The 22,507-nt window shown below is 35.9% G+C and overlaps 1 protein-coding gene across 2 annotated transcripts in view; it reads right to left on the reverse strand.

The window, feature by feature from the left end:
- stan (Protocadherin-like wing polarity protein stan) overlaps window positions 1-22,304 on the reverse strand; it is a 602,571-nt gene extending 580,267 nt beyond the window's left edge. For both annotated transcript variants that reach the window (XM_085824086.1, XM_085824085.1), the window contains exon 1: window positions 18,231-22,304. In XM_085824086.1, coding sequence (XP_085680212.1) covers window positions 18,231-21,939 — 3,709 coding nt within the window. In that variant the 5' untranslated portion in view covers window positions 21,940-22,304. The remainder of the gene's footprint in view (window positions 1-18,230) is intronic.
- Between the last annotated feature and the right edge of the window lie 203 nt (window positions 22,305-22,507).

Below are 22,507 nucleotides of genomic sequence, written 5' to 3' on the forward strand. Positions count from 1 at the left end.
CGATTTTTTGGAAGCCAGAGAGATGAAAAATATGCAACCGCCTTCGCCGGGAATCGACCACGGACCTCTGGAATACCGGCCCAGCGTGCTACCGTTACACCACGTAGGCACGCTGGAAGTGGGAGAAATACCTTATAAATGTACCTGTATTTTTACTTTTCCTGTTTCTGTATTTTTACTATTATTTTGTGTTTGTAACCCATTCTACTTTAATTACCTGTGGGCATCATTTCATCGTACTATACCGATATTCTCTATAATATCTTATGTTTCTGCTTTTCACCCACTATTCACCACCTTTTATATTACACACTGTTATGAACTTTATGCATCCTCTTGAAATTCTAAACTCATTGCTTGTTTATTATATAAGTTATTCATTAGTAATAATTCGCAAGTCCGGTTGTGTTCGATTTGGGCTAAAGCCTCGTACCCAAGCATCCCAAGTGAACGATACTTCTACCAAGAAGGAAAGGAAAGCTGATATTTGTTCCCAAAATGAATTGCTTTTTTCATGCCTTCATCATCATTGAATATATTTCTACAAGAGTCCGTCTGAAGCTAAATCTGGGCTGTAAGAAGGGCTAACGAAGTGCTTAAACCCACACTGCTGTTTTTGAATTGCACTGATGGGCTGCTTTTCTGAATTGCTGAAAAAAGTCGGGATACTCATCTTACAAATGAAGATGTTTATGCGCAAAATAATTGTTTTAGTTAGATCCAATCGTGATTGCACCTCCTTGACTTTAAATCTCCTATCACTCAATATTTCCACTCAAAAACGAATAGCACTTTCTCATGACAATGTCCATAACGGTCGACTTTCAAGAGAATCATATTTTAGGGATTTTCGGCTCGTGCGAAATCGCTTTAATCATTTCTTTCACTGCAGAATGAGAAGGCGACGAATCACCATACACACGATTCAAGCGTTGTTTTGGTGATTCAAGCATTTTTGAAATTACGAACTTCTTTAGTCAAAAATTTAATTACAGCATAATACTCAGTTTTAAAAATTCTAAGATTTTCAATAGAATCATGTAGGGATTTTCGGCCCGTCCGAAATTGGTTTACTTCTTTCTTTCACTATAGAATGAAGAAAAGACAATCACCATACGCAAGATCCAAGCGTTGTTTTTGTGATTCAAGCATTTTTAGAATTACGGACTTCCAAAAATTTAATTACAGAATAATACTCAGTTTTAAAAGCTACCAATGGCCGATCTACAGTTATCGAGGCCGGGCGGAAATCTCCCCTTTATTTCATATAATCACCATGTGGAGACATTAGGTTTTTTTGGAAGCTGGACACGTGAAAAATGAGCATTGCCCTCGCCGGGAATCGAACCACGGACCTCTCGAATACGTGCCATATAACCATATAAACTATTAACACAAATATATAATTCATGTTTATTTCATTAAATAGTTAAAATGATTTGGAAAACAAAAAATCGTACGACTAAAAGAAAAAGTATTCGCATCTAGCAGAAAAATATATATTTAAAAAAAGCTTATTAATCTGCCATTTTGGATGATTTAAAAAATGTTCAAGGGTTACAATTGGTTCAAGGAACCTGCCCTTGTGGTCCTCTTAAATTAAAAAAGAAAAGAAAAAAAAAAAAAAAAAAACTAAAATTCAGATTAACTCCATACATTGCTTTACAGCTGAAATTGAGTTTGCACAATACACGTGACAGTTGCCTATCACTTATTTTCCCAAATCTCTGTCTATAAGGTAATTCTCCGATTGTTCTCAGTGTCCATGAAAAAATAAAGGTGCCTGAAAGGATACATGATTTGTCGTTCAGATGTGTTAAACACAAATTTCGCAATATTTTCAAACTTGGAATCGTTTCCAACAGAAAATGATATCGCTATTGGAAAAGAATTATCCACTCGACATACGTTCATATCTCGAAACTCTGAGGTCCCAGTTTGAAACGTATTTTCCAAGTGGTAAATACACTGACTACCAATAAGTATTTGGACACCTATGCAAATGACGATATCTGCGGTCCTAAGGTACGTCACGGACTCCGCCGGTATATATCGTGTAGGAAACAGCATGGGCTTTAGTCGCATGCAAGATACCTCGCAGTTCGGAGCTCTCTGATTTCGAGAAAGGTATAATTATCGGGTATCACAAATGTGGCCGATCCTTAAGGAACATATCTAGCGATCTTAAGTACCCAAAATCGACAGTGGCCTATGTGATTAAGAAGTGGAAGGTGAGCGGTGATTGTCGGAATGTGCCCCGAGTCGGCAGACCAACGAAACTGGGGGGAGGTAGAGACCGACGAGTGCTGCTCAGAGAAATTCGGAAGAACCGCACCCAACCGATGGCCCTCATCTGCGAGGAGTTTCAACAGGCATCCGGGAGTATTGTTTCAATGAATACCATCCGTAAGGAAGCACATCTGCTTGGTTTCCATGGTCGTGCTGCTGCCCATAAGCCTTTGATCACAAAGTCCAACCGCGTTGCTCGGTTAATGTGGTGCAAAGCACATCGAAATTGGACCGTAGATCAGTGGAAACGGGTTCTTTGGAGTGACGAATTAAGGTTCACCCTTTACCGTTCGGATGGCAGGTTCTGGGTTTGGCATCTACCTGGAGAACGTCTTCTGCCAGAATGCATTGTGCCAACAGTCAAGTTCGGGGGAGGTGGAATTATGGTCTGGGGGTGTTTCTCCTGGTATGGGCTGGGATCCTTGGTCCCCATTCATGGTAAGCTCAACTCCGATGCCTACTGCACTATTTTGGATGACAATGTGCTTCCTACGTTGTGGCAGTTTTACGGGTTGGACCCCTGTTACTTTCAGGACGACAATGCCAGCTGTCATGTTTCTGCGTTAACCAAGGCTTGGTATGGTGCCAATGGAGTTCGTCGAATGGACTGGCCTGCCCAGAGTCCAGACCTGAACCCTATCGAGAACCTCTGAGACGAGTTGCATCGCCGAATTCAGGGGTGCACTACACGTGCAAAATCGGTGAAGGAACTTCTATGTCTTCTCCAAGCCGAGTGGAAGAAAATACCACTAGCTGTCATACAAAGACTTGTGGAAAGTATGCCCCGGAGGATCCACGCTGTAATTACCTCTCGCGGAGGCTCTACCAACTATTGATTTTGAAGTTAGTTTTACTTTTCTATCACAGGTGTCCAAATACTTATTGGTAGTCAGTGTATAACGAATTTTCATTGCTTCGTGATTCTTTTCATTGCGATACTGAAAATATACCAAAGTGTTCCTGAATGGAAAAGAACAGTTAGTTGAATTGCCGAAATGACATCTGTCTTAAAATGTAATTTCAAAAAGAACGTACGGTTCATTTCTGGATTTCATTACTATCGAAAACGGAATGAACTGAACTGTACAATGGTGCTTTAAAAATTATAATGCATTTTGCTTCTATGTATCTGTGTGGTAAAACGTTTTTATCACTAACTCAAATAAAAACAAATTATCGAAATCGACTAGATGTATGCATGAATTTCAGAGCTATAGCTATAGCTTATAAGCTTACCCGAATACATCCAAACATAAACTGTAAAAGAGTACAAACAACTGTAAAAGAGTCGACAGACTCTCCCTTCTCATCAATGTGAGTATCAATATTTATTTATAGTTAATAAAATAAAAATTAATCAAACTCTAATAGGCTCAAATTATGAAAAACAAATGAAAATGTCCATCTATTTACTGGAAAATTATATAAATTTCAATTTATTTTAAAAATATAAATGTGCAGGTAAAAAATTGCTTTCGAAGGGGATAGTAGTAGAGTGGTCGGCAAACCATTCTAATTTATAAAAGTGGGGGGGGGGGTCTCCACTTGAAAAAAGTTTATAAAATGCTGAGTTAAGGGATTGAACGTAAGAACAGCACAGCTCGACAATACTATGCAGATTTTAATTAAAGAAGAATAAGAAATGGACTTTATGTCCTTTTTCTTAGTTTTTCATCTTTTTTTTTATTTATAACATTCTAGATTAGGTCATTTGTTTTACTCACAATAATGAGAATTTCGTAAAAAAGAATCAGATGGCAGACAATGACATTCGAGTGTCCGAGAAATCACCAATGAGGGCGGAGAGGAGGAAAGATTTACAACGTTCGAAACGAAAATGTAAGACTACATGGACTTCTTTTCATTTCACTTCACTTCGGTTGCGCCACAAACGGAATTACTCCCACTCACATTCCTGTTTCACCAAAAAGAAACAGACAAGAAAGAAGAAAGGAAAATCTTGTGAGTTGACCAAAAATAAGAAAGAAGACAAAGAAAAAGAGACAGAGGTTAAAAGGGTTTTCTAAAAAAGTCAGAATGGATCTGCAGAAAAGCCGGCCTTTTGTGAAAGCGAACTACTTTTATTGAATTGAATGGGCGACCGCACTGTTGATGAACGAGTTCTTTTCTCAGAAATACTAAAATGTTTTCTCTTCCAATACAAAATGGCAAAGAAAAACTATAAAAATGATTTGACAGAAAGTGGAAAGTCCTCATTCACTGAAGATGCCGAGTGAGAGAATGATAAACACAGCTGATCCTTGTCAGGGGAGGATGGGGTTATCAGGAATTCGGGAAATTTTCCGAAGCGCGGGTGACTATGACGTTGCTTTGTTACCTTCTATCAATGAGATGAAATATCAGTTATTATTGCAGAATTCATGCAGCAAAAATGCAATAAACTCACAGAAAAAAAATTAATGATACTCTCATAAAATCGGAAGATAAACTAATGACAATAGTATTAAACTCAACATCTTAATCCAGTCGTCGTTAGCTTGTCACAAATTCAAAATTATTGGATCTCATTCTTCGCTGCAATGTATAAAAGCAAAAAATTTTCATGTCTCGCCAATCGGATGATGTCATAAGACGTATTAAAGATGCCGGCATCTTTATGCAAGTAGACAACTGTTTATGGAAGATTAAGGCAGTCACATGGGTGTCATGGCAGCCTTGATAAGAGTTGCTTTCTTCCTAACACCGAACTTCATACAATTGTGTGCAAAAATTAATGACGAGACGGTTTTTTCAATATAACTTTGTACAAAAGCTTTTCAAATCAACACATTTAATACCATAAGATCCCCAATGCGTAAGGACATGAGTAATGTAAGCAACACTTTCTAAAAGAGAAATCAGAGGGATAAAAAGAAGCTTTATTGAAAAACTAGCACGGAGCGCAATGCAACTGAAGGCCGAAACATCCCTGTGATGGGTGTCCAGCAAGAAACATCCGGTCTTTAATAGGGGATATGATCTCCCCTGACTGCTGGCAGGTTTCACAGCGTCTGCCCATGCTGAGAATGAGGGTGTCAATGAGTTGTTGAGGCATTGCTGCCTATTCGTCTTGCAGCGTCAATCGAAGCTTCGGAATCGTTACTGGTGGTAAAGTACGAGCTGCCAAGCGTCTGCCTAGAAAATCCCATACATGCTCGATGGGATTGAGATCCGGAGATCGTGTCGGATAATCCATACGTTCAATATCCTCACTCTCTAAGAGCTGTTCGGCAGCTACTGTGCGATGACATGGTGCATTGTCGTCCATGAAAAGGAACTGCGGACCCATAGTGCCTCTAAAAAGACGCACATATGGAAGAAGAATCTCGTTACAATAACGGGTCCCGTTGACTGAACCTGCGTCGAAGATGTGAAGGTCTGTACGACTACCAAACATGATGCCTCCCCAAAACGAGAACACCGCCACCTCCATACCTGTCCCTTTCAATGATGTTCGAGGGATGATTCCTGGGCTGCCCTTGAGAGGGTGATATTTATGAGACTATTAATGATTCCAGAAGAATTACCTTGAGAAAAATGAAAGCAAGTATAATTGAGAAATGGGCTCGGGAAAGGAATGGTTCAAATAAAAATAAGGGTTACTTGAGGATTTTGACCATAAAAAGAAAAATGGATCTATTTAATAATATAGATACTATTCAAGTTATCACGGATCATGTTAGATTCCCGGCCTATTTAAAACGATTTAATCTCCAGGGCAATGATCAATGCTTGGCTTGTGGGAAGTACGGAAATGCAGCTCATTTTATGGAAGAATGTAAACTGACCGAGAGTGTGAGGACGAGATTTTGAAAAATAAATGATCAAAATGTAATTGAAAAAAGAAAATTCTTGAATAGCTATGCAACAGAAATTATGAGGATTGTGAATGAAAATAAGACTATCATAGGAATAGGACTTTAAATATTTTAATCTTTTATTTATTGATTTATTTATTTTATTATTATTATTTTGTTGTTGTTTTTCTGCGTCGGGTGTGCTGCGTTAACCATGAGGCCGATTACTGTCGGCCAGGAGGGTTGCAGCATACTCGTAAACTAAACTAAACTAAACTCCCCCATTACGTCTACCAGCATATCTGCGCATGTGCTACCGTACAGCACCTTACTTAATCTCCTGATTGGTCTTTCTGTCCGCTCTGCCTCTTCGTTCAGCTGATATGCTAATTTTTCGACTTCGTCCTTAATTTTTGCACACCAGTGTATACTGCCAGCCCCTTTGTGCCTTTATGTTAGGGTAATCTTGTGTTTTGGAGAGATACGATCAACATGAAAACATGCGCCAGCATGATTTTTCAAAATCGCGAATGTTCACCAAGATGCATGAGAACCTTCACATGAGTGTCTCGGCAGTCTTGATGAAGGTTGCTTTCCTAATGGCACAGAACTTCACAACATTGCCGGCACATTTGAGCCTTCATGACATGAGACCCCCGTGCAATGACAAACGATTGATAAATTGCAAAAAACTTCCGTCACCTTTCCCAAGTTGGTCAAGGTAGTGAAACCAAACCCATCCGCTTCTGATCTTCGTTATAAAACAGTATTTCATCGCGACATAAGTGGGTCGCATTAGAAAATCTAACCACTAAATCATTCGTGTTGTTTTCGTAGTACAGCACTACAGGATAACAATCTACAAATCATAGTTTGAGTCCTTTACTGTTGCCTTGCATCAAAAACAAATTTGAGATAACATTACCTAAATTGAGAAGACGATTGTAAGCCCCGAGTCATAAAAAAAAAATAATGAACCAGCGGTTCTCAACCTTTTGACTAACCCGTACATCTATACAAAAATTGAAAAGCTTTTTTTCAATTTCTCAATAGAAATGTTAAAAAAATATATATTTTGGCATTGGTACAATTATTCGCTATTGTATTAAATATGCACACATAAAAATATTAGATTAAAAATTGTTTACCATTTTAATTATCGAAATTCAAGTTATAGTACTTTAATTCTAAAATTAAGTGTAGAATTTGTGCCTGTTTAAGAGAAATAAATTTTCTTATGTCTGGTCTTATTTAATTTTAACCGTAAACTAGGATCCACCTTTAATTTTGTTCTGTATTTATTTTTCAAATATAACGTGGAAGAAAATTCTTGTCACACAAATAGGTTATGTATAAAGGCGATAAAATTTTAATAGCTTTATTTGAAATGCCTTTAAATTCTTTTTTTCGATTCATCAAAAGTTAACAAGTGTGTTCTTTTTGAAATCTTCAGTTCACAGGAAATTTCTATCAATTGTTCATTTTCTTCAAGAGATAAAATTTCAGGTACATTTGAACAAAATGGATTTCTAATCCAATTTTCGTTTTCATAATTGTCGGGAAAATACAAATTGAAATTATTTATCAATGAAAAACCATGAAATTTAATGTCGGATGCTAGTTTTTCTTTTATTTTCAAATTATTTTCAGTTAGAAAAACTCTCTAAAAGCTGTAAAAAGCTTAAAATATTATTTATTATCCAATTCTTTGATTATTAGCTCGAGCTTTTTTTATCATTGCATTTAGTTTATCTTTAATGGCAAACAAATTAATCTCTCTTGCTTTCAAAAAAAATCCTAATGTTTCTACAGTGACGCCCGAACTAAAAGGGTGTTAGATGATATTCTCCTCACCCAGATTTGGCGACTGGATCCCCTAAAAAACTCAGTCGCCGTTTAAAAGGGGGAGTACATAAGGTATTTCTCCCACCTTCTTGGCATGCCTTCGTGGTGTGGTGGTCTGCACACTGGGCCAGCATTCCAGAGGTCCGTGGTTCGATTCCCGGCGAAGGTGTTTGCTAATTTTTCATCTTTTCTGCTTCCAAAAAAATACCTAATGTCTCTACAGTGGCGCTCGAACTGAAAGGGTGTTGGATGATGATTCTCCACACCCAGATTTGGCGATTGGGTCCCCTAAAAACCCCAGTCGCCCTTTAAAAGGGAGAGTATATAAGGTATTTCTCCCGCCTTCCTAGCGTGCCTTCGTGGTGTAGTAGTTCTGCAAGCTGGGCCGGTATTCCAGAGGTCCGTGGTTCGATTCCAGGCGAAGGCGTTTGATCAATTTTCATTTCTCCTGCTTCCAAAAATACCTAATATCTCTACAACTATAATAATATATATTATTAATACTGTATTAATACTGTAATAATCTTCTAGTAATGTAATAAAAATAATGCGTATTCGTTTTTTTGTAGTTATTCATTTATTTATTTATGTACCGTTGCTTTTAGTGCGATCTAACATGTTAATATTATCACTAGTTTAGATCAGTTTCTTAAACTGTGAGTCGCGACACGGGACCTACAGCAGGGGGTCGCCAAAAATTTCAGCAGTTTTCATGTTTCTTAAACTTATTTTAATAATTTTACAATTACCAAATATTTTTACACAATGCATCTGAAAATAGGTAAAGATAAGACAATACAGACTAAGGAAAAAAAAAAAACGAAACGTTTCGACGGATTCTTTTTATAATATAAACGTTTATTTTCCTTGCTTTGTACGCGACGCTTTCATTTCGTCTGTTACTTATTTAAAATTTTCACATTCTTCTATGTCTTAAAATTAGAAATTAAAGTTAATGACCTAAAACTGCAGAGTAGTATATTACAGTACAAGTAAAAAAATTGGCAGTTTCACTCATGTGTGTGTCGGATTTGCGCAATACTTATGGGGTCCCACAAAATTTTTGTAAATATTACGGGGTCCTGAGGGTCGTGAAAAAATCTCAGTGATAAAAAGGGGTCGCGAGTGAAAAAAAAAAATTAAGAAACCCTGGTTTAGATCATAGTTCATGGACGACAGGTCATATGTTGCGAGAATACCGTTTCTTATATTCCTAAAGATTCTTCCGTTATCTGCGTCATATTCTTTTTGAAACACAGGTAAACAGTTTATATGAGTTTTCTGTTAACTAAACGATATGAATGATTCTCTTTTTTTTTTTTTTTTTTTTTTTTTCTGTGGTTTCTTTTTAATAACCCTCAGCTGAACCATGATTTTAAAATCATATACGTAGTTCCCAATGTGTATTACGTTGGCAAATCGGGAATTTATTGCGCATACTTACATGTACAGTGAAACACCGTTTGTGAGTTCTTTCACTGCATATGTAAGTTTATACGTCTTTTAAGGTTCTGCTTGGAAAAGACTTGTAAATGACAAAAACGTATAATTGAAGTTTCAGTTAAGAATATGTATTACTACTACTATAGGTACAGAATACTACTATACTTTAAGTACAAAATTTCCATGCTACTACTAAACTACTTTTAGTTTAAAATATCTGTATTCTTTAATAAAGCTTAAATACTTCATTTTTGGAAAAGTAAGAATTCAAGCATCAATGCACAGTTCATTCAACTCAACAGTTTCAATATACACGCATTCTATAAACAAAGGAAGCATCTTTGATAGCTTTAACAGGAGTAGGGAAAAATAATAAATTCTACGCTAGTTCTAAAATAAAGAAGCACCATCAACCTGTTGATGTTCTCCATTTACGGGATCACTGAAACTGGGTGTATAACAATAGACCTATCTGACCCACAAGTTTGTTAAGAAAGCTTTCGCATATTATATAAGAAGACAAAAGATTTGCTTAAAGGCTTGAAAAAGTGTTTGTCGTCAGTCTTCAAATTTTATGTAACCTTTATTTATTTCCTTTTTTCAGAACGCTATGGAAAAATAATAACTTATCAAATTGTTTGAAAAAACTTTTTGTTTTGCTGTTGCCACTTCTTTTTCAATTAAATAATCAGTTGTTCTTGCATATATGGTTATTTTTTAAACTTCCTTCACATTCTGTACGTTCAATAATAACATATTCATGCGTATACGCGTAAGAATGTCAGGTATACCAACACTGTGCTTAGTAATCGTATATTAATGCTAAAAACGTAAGCATGTGAGATAAACATGAGCGATTGCACTCCCATATAATCATATATTTTCACTCATTTGTAGAAACTCTGTTTAAATTATGAAAACCGAAACTGCATTTATTAGCGGACGCTTTCGAGCGATTTTTCGTTAACCTGACTTGATATGTTTTAATCTTATATTTTTCTCTTTATAATATTTCTCATTGTTAAAAATTATATTCCTCGAGCTGATGCTTAGAAGAATTTTAACTCCAAGTATTATACATCTTAAACGCACAGATATGAAGTTATTATTAAACAATCTTAATATGATTCAGCTATTAGATTTTATCGTGCCAAACAAAACTATTTTTTAAATTCTAACATGAAGATTACCAGGCATAATGTACCAAATTGCATGTATTACTTGAAAAACTAACGTTATTGCCAACTAATGTTAAATTCTTCCATGGAAAAGAAAAAATTTTTAAGAACACCAGTCACCAAGAATGAAACATCTACAGAGGCAGTGCAGGATTTGCATATAAGCTACACAAGCTAAAGCTTAGGGCCCCCAAAAAATTTTAAATATAGATTAAATATAGTATAGCAGACTTATAAACTGCTCCATGGTCTCATCAAGTCTAAATCCGGCTCTGTACAGAGGTCTTAAAATGCCTTGCTCTGAACACCATTAAAGCTAAATACCAGAATGAGTCTGTATAAACTGGGTGTACGTTTATATAGACGGATGATATAGTGATGATCTAATGTCTGTGGTTCGGGGGTTTATTCTAGCCTTTTTTTCCTTCTATACCTTTGTTGGGAAAAACACCGAAATGCATTTGATAGCGAGGTGGAGGCTTTTAGAATTGCCCTGAAAGAATTAACATTACATTATAAATTCGAGACTCTTATAAATAAGACATTGCATTATAAATTCGAGACACTTATAAGTAAGACATTGCATTATAAATTCGAAACTGCTCTTAGAATTAACATTACATAATAAATTCGAGAATGCTGTTCTGCTATCAGATTCAAAAGCAGTAATTCAAGCCATTGGCTCTTTAGAAATCCCCATATCAACAGAAGTTCGTAAGTGCCGAGAATTAGTCCGAAGTCTATTGCAGAAAAATTAGAGCACAGTGGATCCCTGGACACAGCGGCATCTATAGAAACGAACAAGCAGATTTCCTTGCATGAACAGGTGCATCATTATTACAATCAATAAACTCAGATATATCTTATCACTCTAAGATAAGCATATAACAGTCTATGAAACAAGGATATCATTTGAATTTGTTGGATATCATTAAAACAAAGCAATGGAAGGCTGAAGAACTCGCTTGCCTGCCAAAATATCCCCGACGTGATGCTGTGGCTCTTCTGGAGCTTTTTCGACAAACCACGACTGCCTGGGAGAATGTCTTTACCAAATGGGTATTATTTGTCCAATCATTTTGCCCACTCTATGATCCTATGGAACCCATGAAACAGAATCCTCCTTCGTCGCTTTGGAGCACTTCTTGGTTATGCCTCCGAGACCACCCGATACTAGTGTGCCAAATACTGTCTTTGGTAATTACTTTCAATCGCTTCTGTTATGTTCAGTGTTTGAACTTCTTATTGTATTTTGCGTTGCCATTAGAAATATATATATATATTTCAATTTTATCTACGCTGTGTAAATAACTAGACGTGTGGTTTTCAACCTATTTTATCCATATATCTCTTCCATCATCGCTAGAAAAATCATCCCTCCTTTTTCAAAACTTGAAATATACAATTATATACAGCCATTTAGTTTTATTTTGTAATGTGTTTTATGAATTAAACAACAAAAAGTAAAGAAAATATTAATAAAACCAAAACTTTAATAAAAAGCAATAAATACCAAACCTTTAATAAAAAAGCAAATTCTGTTTTTTATATATTCATAAACTGAAATTAAGGCTGACTGATTCTTCCCCGGAAACTATAAAATCTCCCCAGTAGAATTTTCTTCGGGTTGCGAACCTCTGGATTAGATATTTATTTCTGTTACGAAACTTATCTAAAAACTTATTTCTATTAAACTTATTTCTGTTACTAAACTATCGCACTTCCGGAATTTTTCGATTCTTTAATTTGGGTAATAATGATACGAAAAAAGCATTGCTTTTTAGAAAATAAATGATGAATAACTAAAAATGTTAAAACACATTTTATAAATTTTTTTTTCGATATTCATCCATTAACAATAGTAATATTCCTATTTACATTAGTAATCTGTAATACTTATTGCTTGAAAATAATGAGTAATTCCAAACAAATCTACGAATCTGAAACTTCTATGGATTCTAAGGCACCTAGTTTCTAGTAATACTTATATTTGAAAAAAAAAAAAAAAAAAATCATGTAGAATCGAAGAAATACGGCATTAAGTACATATTATTTCTTACATTGACAAGAAGATTCAGGCGTTAAAAAAAATATTCCTTGTGGAGAAGGGGAAATTCGTTTTTTAGAGATTAAAAAATTTCTAAAAGTCAGCCTTTAGAAAAAATTACAATAAAATAATTCCTTCTACTCAGAAACATCGGCCACTACCTGATTTACCAATGATGTTTGACCCCATATAACTTTTTATTCCTTCAAGCTCATATTAGAATTTTGAAATTACTATTCCTTTACATATAATTTATAAAACGAAAGAGCATTTTCTGCTGCTGAAATATTATTATACATTCTCTGATCGAAAAAGGATATAGATATGGAGAATTGTATGTGTTCAAAATTTGGTGGCTCAAGGTACCGCCGTTTTTCCACAATGAGATTAAATTCGAACGACAAATATATTGCATTTTGCTAAGTGGCAACACGCTTCTTTTATACCACAGAGAAGTTTAAAGTAGATTTCACATAAAGTAGATCCTACTCTTTCCAGAATGCCGACGTAAAGCTTTTAAATCGTCGAGTTTTAGCAAACATTCATTAAATTCGCATAAAATATGAAATAATTTTGTTTCTAATTCAAAATTCAGAATTCGGGCTTTTAAAGATGCACATGTTCGAGCGGAAGACTGCGTGTGTTCAAAACTGGGTGGCTCTAAGTGCCGCTGTTTTTCCTCAAAGCAAGGAACATATTTCATTGTATAATAATATTGTAACCTAATAAATATTAGGTTCGTTAACTAGAATAAGTTTTGAATGAAACTTCGTTTTTTAAGATTAAAAAATTTCTAAAATTCGGCTTTCAGAAAAAATTGCAACATAAATAATTCCTTCTACACAGCAACATCGGCCACTATTTTGATTCACCAATGATGCTTGACCCTATATTACTTTTTCTTCCTTCAAGCTCATATTAGAATTTTGGAATTACTACTCCTTTACATTTATAAAAAGAAAAAGCAGACATTTTCTGCTGCTGAAATATTATTATAAATTCTTTGATCGAAAAAGGATATATATATATATATATATATGGAAGACTATATGTGTTCGAAATTTGGTGGCTCAAGGTGCCGTCGTTTTTCCTCAAGGCGATTAAATTCAAACGACAAATATATTGCGTTTTGTTAAGTGGCAACACACTTCTTTTATATACCACATAGAATTTTTAAGTAAATCTGACGTATAAATATCCTACGCTTTCCAGATTGCCAACATAAAGCTTTTAAATCGCTGAGCTTTAGCAAATGTTCATTAAATCCGCATAAAATATGAAATGATTTTGTTTTTAATTCGAAATTCAGAATTCGGGCTTAAAGATGCACATGTTCGAGTGGAGTACTGTGTGTGTTCAAAATTGGGTGGCTGTAAGTGCTGCTGTTTTTCCTCAAAGCAAGGAACATTTTTCATTATGTAATAATAAAAATTGTAACCTAATAGATATTAGGTTCGTTAAGTAGAATAAGTTTTCCATACTGGTGGACAAAAACTTTACGAAATATTCAAGCCTTCCACTCTTTCAAAATCGAAATTGCTAATATTTTTTACTTTGATGTTGAATATCACGGAAATAAAAACTATCGAGTGTACAAAACAAAGAAGAATTAAATGGTTATTTCTTTTTACGTTGTGCAACAAAAATGCGTGCTTTCAATGCTAGTTGATATTTACGTCCGTTTTATATGCAATCAACGCACATAAAATTCCTCCGATATGACTTTTTTTTTTCCAGTATTAGAAAATGAAGAAATAAAAAATGAATCCATAAATAAACAACATCGAGAATATTATGCACATTCAGCATTATAAAAAATCACTATTAAACTTATAGGGGCAACTACTGCCGATTTGAAACATATCGTCAAAATAAGGTAAAAAACAAAATGCTGAAAATCTTGGAAGGAAGATTACTAGATCGATACATACGCATCCCGCTTACTCAAAAATGATGTTGTTGCTTTTGTCTTAATTACTCGTTATTTGACGCTTAAGCGCCAATGGTAGACACCCGTTAACCGAAAAGTTCAAAATAACATTAAAATTTTCATTGAATTTCATTTGAATGGCTATCGACCGCAAAAATTCTTATTAGGACTTCCAGGTTATTTTCTTTTAACCGCAGAGAATCAAAATTAAACAGGCTACAATGCACTTCCAAAAAATCTGTCTGGTGTATAGCTTAACACCAATACTTTTTGCAACTTTTCCAGTTTCCCCTCTCCCCTCCCCCCCCATTTTGGTACCTCCCATGAACATTTTAATTATTTTATAGAAATATCCCTTCCCTTTTGCCAAAAGAACAAATATATTACTAGTTTCACACACAATCATTGTCTTGAAGGGAGAACTGAATTTTTATTTAAAATCTTGTTTTGCTAACAGATATATATAAATTAATAAAAAAAGCAAATTTTATGTACCTTCCTTCGAATGTGCGTCGGTTCAGCTTCCTGCTGAAAATGACATTTTGAGGAATTAACTGCTATTTAAAGTCATTGATCTTTTACACACATTACTTGCAAAATACCTACATGCACCGAGATATAATTTTAGATTTTACGAGCAAAGAACATAAAAGTCCATTTTAGCATTAAAAATAATTATAATAATTGTTAATTAAATCACAAATGTGTTATTATTTTACAGATCATAATAATTTTTACAATTACTTCCTATCCAGAGGGTACGACTCAAGAATTTTCCAGTTCAGTAGTTTCGATAATGTATGGCTATAAATAAATATCCAGTTCCCTATTAAAAACTTTCTGATCCTTATTAACTTTCAGAATCTGTGGCTCAGTGTATTGTGACAGACATTCATTCATTCATCTGGTATATTGATTGTCTATCATCATTCTGGTATCCACTGCTACATCTGAACTTTTTAACAATGAATAAATACTTTTTTTAACAATGAATAAATACTCTTTTTAACAATGATTTTCGGTACTCAGGTGTTAACGGAGGAATGGCCGACTTTTTGGCGGTAATTCGATACAATTAGTTTTTCTTTATTTCGGAAGGAAAATGTAGCTTCGAAGGCTTTCTTACAAGGAGCTACAATTTTCTACCGCCACACGAAATCCGCTAATCGAGTTTTGCTGTTCATGATTGAAAAATCCATAATCGAACTATAAACTTCGAAAAAAAAAATTTCGTTCTTGAAACTGCAGCTTATAAAACTTAGCGATGTCATACGGTTGCATACGATCATTAATTTGTGCTGTGGTGCCAAAGTTGGCAACTCCTCGCTCCTTTTTGGCGAATTTTGGCTTTTTCTCTATTAACACGTAAGTATCTGAATTTCTATGTTTTGGAGAAAGGAAGAGGGAAGAAAGAATATAAAAGTCGGAATAATTCTCCTCTCCCAACATCTAAAGGGCACAGTTAAGGGAGGAAAAAATATCTTTGGAGATTTTATTTTGCATTTCAATGCATTCATATTCTTACATTTATTTTGCATACACTCATACTCTTACATTTATTTTGCATTTCAATGCACTCTTACATTTATTTTTGCATTTCAATGCACTCATACTCTTACATTTATTTTTGCATTTCAATGCACTCATACTCTTACATTTATTTTTGCATTTCAATGTACTCATACTCTTACATTTATTTTGCATTTCAGTATTCTCCTGCTCTATTATGCATTACAGAAAACTTCAGAGTAATATTAATTGGAAGAATTTACTGCACAGTAAAGTTAAATTCTTTGAATTTGAATATAGCAATGCACATATGAATGAATGCCTTTATAGAAGGCTTTTAAAGAGCAACTGTTTATATTGACATCACCAAGGCCGGTGCCAGAGCCACTGCAACTGCACCTGGCAGCAGAATTTAGAAGCGGCAAATGTTTTAGAATTTAGAGAAGCACTGAGCAACAAAATTTAGTTATGGGAAAAGTTTTAGATTTTAGGAGAGGCACTGTTCAGCAATATTTGGTGAAGGCAAGATTTTTTTAATTTAGGGAGACAGCAGAATTTAGAGCCTGCAGACATTGCACTCACTAAGCATCAAAATGCCTAGCACCAGTCCTACATATTGCCCATGTGGAAAGGCACAAAAACTAACTAAGCAGCCAGCCTGTTCATCTGGGATCGAACTCAGGTCAAATTCTCAGCATTCAGTGGCCTTATCCACTTGACCACTAGTGTTGTGATTGCATGTTAAAATATAATGTGTCTTTTTCAAAATCATTCAAAGATATTTCAAAATGACTCAAAAGTTGAGAGTATGTTCTATGAGAAATATACCACACTTTAGTGAAATATTATTTAGTGATCAAAGATTTTAAAGTATTTCAAAATGTACAATAATTTACTGGTCACAGAAATTGTCTCCTCACTCCTGAGAGAATGGAATATTAAATTATGACTACCTGCATTAATTAAATTGCATGTTATCAAAACTTCATTGTTGCACAATTTAAACAATTTTTATGCCATACTAATCAAAATTTGCATTTAAAATAGGGCTGCAAAAATTTTCCATTTTTCATATATTATTTCATTGTTTTAGCTCCAAAAAATCAGGAGCACTTCTTATGGTTGAGAATTATATCATATGACAATTCATTTTTATGAAATGGAAATACCCCAAAAACTATTGCCTTTTCTAATAAAACTCAATAGAATTTCTGCAGAATAGGAGTTTTTAGTTATTGAAAAAAACAGCTTTTTAAATAAAATAGATTTAAGCAGCAATAATAGTTTTATTTCTGCATCAAGTTTATTCCAACACAGCAGGTTTATTTTTCTCTATGTAGTATGTGATGTTTAATTTCAAGGTTTTTACATCATATGGAACATTTGTGTTTGTGAACATTTTCACCAAAAATTTTACCAGGAAATGAAACAGAAGGAATTTGGAACTGATGAAGATGAAATTCCTGCTATATAAGATCTAAACTATTTTTCCCCACTGTGCTTAAGTATTACGTGCTTCAATTAAAATGAATGAAAATCACATGTTTAGCCCATTCAACTGAAATAATGTGTATTAAACTCGCCACTCTTTTCTCATACAAGGTCTAACTTTTAGATATACCATATTAGATAATAACATATCCCAAGAAATCTGTAATATAATTTATAAAATTCATATTTCAATATGAAAAAAAAAACATTTTTTTTATATTTCAATATGAAAAAAAAAACATTTTTTATCATGCTGCTTGCTATAAGAATTTGTGAAAATTTTGTTTATTCTCTGTATGTTTTGAACTGGCATTTCAAAAATTGGATCAGAGTGCAATATTTTAATCTTGGGAGAAAGAATGAACAGTAGTTGAGATGTTAAGACCACTGAATGCTGGGAATTTGGCCCACGGTTCAGTCCCAAGAGAATAGGCTGGCTGCATGGTTGTAGGTCTGGCACTAGGAATTTTGTATGAATTTCGCTGATTAATTAAAATATGATGAACTCATATTGCCAAACCAGTTTTTAAAATTTTATTTACAGCTTAAAAAGTATATTTTATAAGTCACAGTTTAGGAGACACATCACCTTTCCACTACTCTAATTTAGGATAAAAGAAACTGCTATCAGATTTCGTCAACTTACCAAGAAACTAAAATTCAAATATAAAAAGGAAAAATTATTTAAAAAAAAAACTTACCATATACACTGACTTCCATAACAGCATGGATTGGAACATTTGTGTTGAGGCTTGGGCTGAGCTTGATTTCCCCAGTTGTCTCGTTGAGAATAAGGAGATTTGCATTATTTCCAGAAGCTATTTTATATCTCAAATGGTCAGTAACATCTGCATCAAAAGCCGGTACTTTCCCAATGGGCCCCACAGGAAAGTAATTCTTGTAATTATTGAACATTATTGTAAAATCTTTTAAGACAGGAGCATTGTCATTAACATCTGTGACATGAATTTCTACATCCACATCGTTCCTCAGAGGAGGAGAAGAAGCTCGCACTATGACACTGTATTTTTTAATGCGGGATTCATAATCCAGCTCTATGCGAGTCGTGAGCTCAGCTGCTTCTCCTGGCCTAGATACGAGATTAAAAGAATCTGCATCTGGTCCACCAACAATGCTGTATTGAATTTCAGCATTGGGACCTTCGTCTGGATCATGCGCTTTCACCTCGCCCACAGTTGAACCAATAGGACTGTTTTCAGGAATGGTCAACTTTAACTTATCAGATTCAAATCGTGGTGGATTGTCATTTACGTCTTCAACATAAATTGTTATGGTTACAGAAGTCGAGAGAGATGGCGAACCTCGGTCTACAGCATAGGCAACTAGATTATACAGCGATACAGATTCTCGATCTAAGATTCGATTCGTTCTTATGATGCCAGACGTCGGATCCACGCGAAATGCACCGTCTCCGTTGTCGCCACCCGTGAAAGTGTATCTTATCTGACCATTTAGTCCCAAATCTTTATCAGTTGCAAATATTTGAAGTACACTAGTACCTATTAAAGCATCTTCACTAACCGCACTCACATAAGAGTTCGGATCAAAATTAGGGGGATTATCATTAACATCTGAAATTTCTATTTCTACATTTGTAGTGTCAGCTAGTGGAGGAGAGCCATTGTCCATGGCAGTGACCACTATGGTGTAACCAGCCATCTCTTCTCTGTCCAGCAATCTCGTCATGACCACAGCTCCGGTAGCAGGATCAATTCGGAATTCTGGGACATCTTCATCCATAGAATAAGTTATACGAGAATTCTCTCCCACATCACCATCGGATGCCTCCACTACCAATACTGTTGTTCCAACTGGAGAATCTTCTGGAACACTGGCTGTATAAGGTGTGTGCTCAAAAATAGGCCTGTGAGTGTTGGCATCTGTAATGTTGATGTAAACAGTTGCAGTATCAAATCTTCCCCCAGAGTCCGTAGCAGTTACAGTCAAAACAAAACGCTTTTCTAAACGATAATCCAAAGGCTGCGCAACAGATATTAAGCCCTGCCTATTCTGACTTATTATATTGAACCGCCCTCTGACATTACCATTTGTTACCTGATAGATTAATCTAGGATCCTCGTCTTGATCAGTGGCTGTGACACTTATTACGGGTGTCCCTGGTGGATCAATTTCAGAAATAGAAGCTCCATATATTTTGGGTTCAAAAACTGGGTCATTATCATTTATGTCTTGAACTCTGATAATAACACTAGCTGTCGCTGACCTAACTGGGGTGCCATGATCTGATGCAAGAACTGTGAAATCATACATGGAGTTTTCTTCACGATCGAGAACACGGGTGGTCAAGATCCAACCTGAATCTTTATTTATAGAAATTGGCATATTAGGATACCTATTGCCTTGAATTGAATAAGATAGCAATGAATTATTACCATCATCAGCATCGTATGCTTGTACCCTAACAATGCTATGACCAATCGGGACATTTTCAATAACTGACTCCTGAAACAAAGATGTATAAAACTTTGGATCATTATCATTCACATCTTTGATTTTCACCAAAACTTGAGTAGTATTGGATCTGGCCGGAGATCCACCGTCCTGAGCCCTAACCACCAATCGATAACTTCGAGCTGATTCGTAATCGAGAGGAGAGACCACAGTTATTTCTCCACTCAAACTGTCAATCACAAAGTGGCCTTGAGTATTGCCACCAATCAACGAATAGCGCACAGCTGCATTCACAGCCGAATCTAAATCCACTGCTTCAACCTTAGCAATAACTGGGTTACTCAACCAATTAATATCCTCAAATATCTCAACTGTATAAGATTTCTCAGCAAATTGTGGGTAATTGTCGTTGTCGTCTAAAACAGTGATTTCCACTGTAGTTGTTGCAGTTTTTCTATCTACTACCAAACCCAAATCACTTGCTTGAATCAATAAAGAATAAAATGGCGTAGTTTCTCGGTCGAGAGAACTTCTTGTGGTGATAATCCCAGTTTTTGAATCTATCCTAAAGACATCATTGACACCGCTGGGATTAAGAATACTATATTCAATTTCTGAATTGGATCCTGAATCTTGATCAGTTGCCCTGACAGTGACGACTGTAGATCCAACAGAGGCAGATTCACGTATTGATGCCTCATACGTGTTCTGCTCAAATGATGGTGCATGATCATTTTCATCGCTGACATTGATTTGCAAAGTGGTTGTTCCTGTCTTCTGCGGAATTCCATTGTCAACAGCTGTCACTCTCAAATAATGAACATCCATGAATTCTCTATCTAAGCTAGCAGTAGTTGTAATGATACCTGTGACTGAATCAATGGTAAACATATTTTGGCTTCTTGCATCTAATACAGCATGTAAGCTATAGGTTACTTCATCTTTTTCTGGATCATGAGCTGTCATGGTAGCAACTACATATGCTTTTTCCTTTTCTTCGGGTACTGTAACAACATACAAGGCTCTGTCAAAGTACGGAGGTAAATTTTCTGCTCTTCGATTATCTCGTCGGCCTCTTCCTGCTCTCTTTTCTGCAACCAGATTACCAAATGACATCCCGGGAAGGTGAAAATTTATTTCCATGATGTGCTTGCTTATCTCAGGACTTCTGTCATGAATTAATGAGGGGCAGGAAAGAGTAAACGAAAAACTAACTGACCACCAAGGAGAACTTTCACAAAATTCTTCTCTAGCAACCAAATCTGATCCAAACACTTCTACCGCATACCTGATATCTGATGGCTGACCAAAATGAATGTCACATTGGTACAAAACTTCAGCTGGGATTGTTTTGTCTAGGTCTGCAATTAACTGACTCCTCATGAAGCAAGCTGTAGTAACAGTAGAGTTTCCAAAATAAATTATATCATTTTTCTCTTTTTCTATTACATGAGCTTCAGAAGTACTGATGGCAGATTTGGGAACTTTCGTCTTTTGAATTGAACCAACTGTTAGGAAAACAACATTTTCCCCAACATAGCTTACAGATTTTAGTCGGCGAAGGCGTGGACACGTGCGATGTCCAAAGCGCACCCTCACGGGGACGATCACGGATTCGATATCGGAACCACTCAGACGAAAGCTCCTGGACTCGACGTGAAAACCAAAAGGGTTCGGGGCAAGGTTCGCCAGTCGAGAAGTCGAACATTTCAGCGTCCGTCTCAACACTATTACACCACTTCTGGGATCTACACGTACGAGATGTCTGACATATGCTGGAGTCCGATCGGCATCCAGGCGGTACGTCCGGCCCGGACCCAAGCTAGCATTGAAGAACACGTATCCTAATTTGTTGTCCTCAGGTTTCACATACACATCGTAAGAGTATCCACAAGTTAGCAGGAAACACAAAATAAATAATACACAAGGAATGGAAGCATGGTGAATTCGTTCCAGAATTCCTGCACTAAGCGCCATACTCGCTCAGTAACAGAAGACCACTGAAAGGAACGAAGTGGCGGCTACCGCTGGCGGAGCGCCCCGCGTAGCCTAGGGCGATCCCCGAACGAGGGCGAGCGTCGTGTGTTAGGCTTACGACTTAACATCGCTCTGCAGCTTTGGCCGGTTGCCTTGGAAACCACTGTCAGGCACGCTCTCGAAGAAACTCGCAAACGTAAACGAAACTTTCACATGAAATACAATGATCTGCTAAGAACACACAAATCGTTTGCTGCGGAATTCAAAAAGATGGAAATTCCTCTCGCACACTATTTAATCAAGCGCTGTCCGTTTAAAGAGAATTTCCAACGACTCCCGGTGGATGACCTGTTCAGCCTCGAACTGACGCCGCCGAACTGGCTTCCCACCTGCCCACGGGGGTTGCCAGATCGAATTTGAAACTCATTTCATCGCCAATATCACCGCCGGGTGTAGAGAAATAAATTCACGATCACAAGGATTTCATTTTTGCACGAAAATAAAATTGCTTCGTTCTTTTAAGTGCGACTGCTCCGTTCACAACCGAGAGTTTTAATATCCCAATACT

This window comes from Stegodyphus dumicola, chromosome 9 (assembly GCF_044657685.1).
Source record: "Stegodyphus dumicola isolate Sdum_Otavi_A_Nest chromosome 9, ASM4465768v1".
Classification (NCBI taxonomy): Eukaryota; Metazoa; Arthropoda; class Arachnida; order Araneae; family Eresidae; genus Stegodyphus; species Stegodyphus dumicola.